Raw genomic sequence first — 4,085 nt, 5'->3', positions numbered from 1 at the left:
GGTTTTTAGATATTAACCAATTAATTTTGCTTCTTTGGTTACTTTGGATGCAGATTCATAGGAGTAAACAACAACAACAACAACATTAACATCATCATCATCACAGAACAATGACGGATTACCACTTTGTGTACAAAGATGTGGAAGGAGCATCAACCCAATGGGATGACATTCAGAGGAAGCTTGGCAATCTCCCTAAGAAACTGCCCGCTTTCAAGCCTCCGCCGTTTGCCCCTGCCCCCGATCCTGATTCCCTCTCCAAAGACAAGGCTTGGCTTGATTCCAAAAATGAGGATGAACTTGAAGACCTTGAAAATGATCTCGATGACGATCGCTTCCTTGAGGAGTACAAGTTGGGTGTTTTGCATTATTCCATTTATTTTTATATACATTGATTTATATTTCATTAGAGAAAGAAACTCATTATTGAAAAAGATGATATAGTCATTTGCCTTAGCTGGTATAGACACGGAGGAGGCATGTAAAGGTTTAAGCTAGAAGAATGGGTCAGATGAAGGATAATCCTTATAAGAATTTATTTAAATAGATTTAATTATACATGGAATAAATGTAGATATGATGTATGACATAGTACTGTTGGCGTCATTTGATCAATGTAGTTTTGTTGTTGTTGGTAAGATTGTGTTTTGTTGACTGAATTTTGGTCAGTAATTGTGGTTTATTTTGCTTCAGTTTGATGAATTTAAGGTTCATAACAAATAATCTCGAACAAGGATATCAAACTCTAGAGTTCATTTGAAGTCATGAATCTTAGATAAAATTGAATTGTGAAATATAACTCCCAAACTCAATTTAGAGACTTCATAAACTCGAGAGTTCAATATCCTTGATGGGGATATGGAATAATCTATTTATACTAATGTCTGGTTAGTTTGTTAAGATTTGGATTGGGGGTACATGGGAATGAATGATGGATTAGGTCTTGTTTTTATTCTATATCTTATGATATAAATCATTGTGCTTTAATAGGAAGAAGAGATTGGCTGAGATGAAGGAAGCAGCTAAAGTTTCGAGGTTTGGATCTGTGGTTCCCATTTCAGGATCTGATTTCGTTCGAGAGGTTTCACAGGCTCCCTCTGATGTTTGGGTGGTTGTCATCCTTTACAAAGATGGGTATGCTACATGACATTTCTAAGCTTAAATTACAGGAAATGTTTCTGCACACCACGTTCCTCATATAATATCTATAAATTACTTGGGTGATCCAAATTTGTTTAATTTTATTGTTATGCTTCTTGTGCTGATTGCTGAAATCTGTTGTACTTTATGTTTGACAGCATTGCTGAATGTGGGGTTTTAATGCAATGCATTGAAGAATTGGCTACAAGATATCCTGCAACAAAATTTGTCAAGATAATATCAACAGACTGCATTCCCAACTATCCGGATCGAAATTTGCCCACCATATTGGTATACAACAATGGAGCAGTCAAAGGAAATTATGTTGACATGCATAGTTTTGGACGAAGATGCACTCCTGAAGGTATTTACGAGATTGCTATTCTTATTATTTTTCTTATCTTACCTTTGATCACTGCTGATGTTCAATATATTAATATCCTTTAATCTACTAACAAATTATGTTACCTTCAACTAACTAATACCGTTATTTGTATACTGTAATTAGTTGGATTTTTTCTTAATCTCTACCATTTCAATATCATTCCTTTATCCAACAGTATTGTACTCCATCCATGGAAGTTTTTGTTCTTTTTTATTCTATTAGCATTCATGCCTTGTGAAATCCCTAGCATAAATGGAAAACCATGTGAACCATGTCTATGCTACCTTGCTGGTAAAATCATATAAATTCTTCTATATAAATTATAGGGTTAACCACCAAAAATGCCCCCAAATTATTTAAACGCTGACAAAAATACACTCGAATTTTATTATTAACAAAAATGTTTTCAAATAATTTAAAAACACAACAACAATACCCAACAGTAAATATATATTTTTAAAAAATACCTTAGAGATTAAATTTTGATATAATTTTTTGCAAGCATGATTTTAAAAATAAGATATTATTATACATAAAAATTGGTGATTTTTCGTTAAGTATATATTTTTTTATAATTTTTTTGTTAACAACCAATAATACTTTTAAAAAATCACAAAACAATATATACTTAACAAAATATTACCAAATTTTAAGAATAATAATATCACATTTTTCTAATCATGCTTGCAAAAAATTGCATCAAAATTCAATCTCTAATGTATTTTTTGAGAAATACATATTTAATATTAGATTTTTTGCAAGATTATCTAACATTAAATATATATTTTTGAAAAAATACATTAGAGATTGAATTTTGATACAATTTTTTGCAAGCATGATTAAAAAAATGAAATATTATTATCCTTAAAATTTGGTGATTTTTCGTTGAGTATATATTTTTTTTGTAATTTTTTTGTTAACAACTAATAATACTTTTAAAAAATCACAAAAAAATATATACTTAGAAAAAAATTACCAAAATTTAAAAATAATAATATTTGATTTTTTAATTATGCTTGTAAAAAATCACATCAAAATTCAATCTTTAAGACATTTTTTGAAAATATATATTTACTGTTGGGTATTGTTGTTGTGTTTTTAAATTATTTAAAGGCATTTTTGGCGATAGTAAAATTCAGGTGCATTTTTGTCAGCATTTGAATAATTTGGGGGCGTTTTTGGTGGTTAACCCTAAATTATAATTTACTTGTGACATTGAATTCATTGATAATGAAAAATCAGGTGTTGCATTGATTCTGTGCCAATCGAATCCTGTACTAAATGACGGTCAAAATAGAAATGAGCAATCAAGAGAAGCTGTCATTGAAGGAGTTCGGAGAAAGTTTATAGAGAAAGTTGTTGTCGATCATGAAGATTGTGACGATGATGGTTCCTCAAGTGATTAGCATTTTGTTTTGGCAACATGTGGTTTCTTTTAGATAGAATTTTTTTCCTTCTTTCAATTTCCATGAAATTAGGTGATTTTGATCCCCCCACAATTTGCTTCTGTTGCCAAAGGTTATGTACCAGTGTTAATGGTGTTGTACTCTCTTATAATATTTGTGCCAAAATGTAGCTTCATGTGTGATTTTTCATGTTGTACTTCCATAGATTTTAAAACTGATTCTAGTACATATCATATGGCTTTAGTATCCTGGAGAGTTATAAATGAGGATCTACCAATTATGTAGCTTATTTTTTTTTATACGAATAACTAAATATTAATGATGGAGAGAAGGATATGTTGATGATGATGTAGGGGCAAAATTTAAAAAAAAAAAAGTATTTTAGATTGACTTTCAAAAAATTGATGGTAGAATTAGAGAGAAAGTATATTTACTTTAAATATTTTTATTTTAGAATAAAATATGTCCAAAAGAATGAAAGATGGTAGAGGCAATTAGATAGAAACTGTTCTATGTAGTGATAATTCATTCTATAATCTCGTAATAGTGAAAATGTTTGTATAATTAATCAGTTCCTTGCAAATCAAGCTCAACTCGTGACATTTGTGAGTTTTACCTATTGGGTAGTAGAAACACGGTTTGGCATGCTTTGTAATAGACTAATTGTACATAGCTCTTGAATTATTTCTAGTTAAGACTCAAGACTTTCAGTAGTTACATAACTTGAATTATTTCTAGTCAAGACAAATTGGAAGATTTGTTCCATTTCCGTAGTAGTGTTCCCACATGCTGAATTGATTTTACACATTCTGAATTGAATTCAAGGAATTGTCTATGGTGGGAAAGCATCTTCCAGTCCTTTAAGGTCTATGAACAAATATTCTAAATTTGTGACTATCATTTACGCCGTACAAGAATTATAATTATATCTACTTCAGTCCCAAAATTTTAGTAATAGCAAACCGGTATCGATTTGACAAAGCAAATAAATCATATTCTCTTTTTGGTTTATAATAAACTATGACTTTGATTGCAGTTGTATGAAGTCATTGGTGAGTTGTTTATTAGGTTTGAACGGGTTTTTGTTAATACAAAATATCTGTTATATATTTTATTATATATTATTAATTTTTTAACAAAAATACATTATACTT

General features: G+C 29.9%; 1 protein-coding gene across 2 annotated transcripts in view; it reads left to right on the top strand.

The window, feature by feature from the left end:
* LOC107619019 (phosducin-like protein 3) overlaps positions 1 to 3,215 on the top strand; it is a 4,753-nt gene extending 1,538 nt beyond the window's left edge. For both annotated transcript variants that reach the window (XM_016321223.2, XM_021110811.1), the window contains 4 exons: positions 54 to 352; positions 991 to 1,134; positions 1,299 to 1,504; positions 2,768 to 3,215. In XM_016321223.2, the coding sequence (XP_016176709.1) occupies positions 111 to 352; positions 991 to 1,134; positions 1,299 to 1,504; positions 2,768 to 2,931 (756 nt within the window). In that variant the 5' untranslated portion in view covers positions 54 to 110 and the 3' untranslated portion in view covers positions 2,932 to 3,215. The remainder of the gene's footprint in view (positions 1 to 53; positions 353 to 990; positions 1,135 to 1,298; positions 1,505 to 2,767) is intronic.

The sequence above is a fragment of the Arachis ipaensis genome, chromosome B09 (genome assembly GCF_000816755.2).
Source record: "Arachis ipaensis cultivar K30076 chromosome B09, Araip1.1, whole genome shotgun sequence".
NCBI lineage: Eukaryota > Viridiplantae > Streptophyta > Magnoliopsida > Fabales > Fabaceae > Arachis > Arachis ipaensis.
The sequence above is the reverse complement of the archived record's forward strand: the minus strand, read 5'-3'. Positions and strand labels throughout refer to the sequence as shown.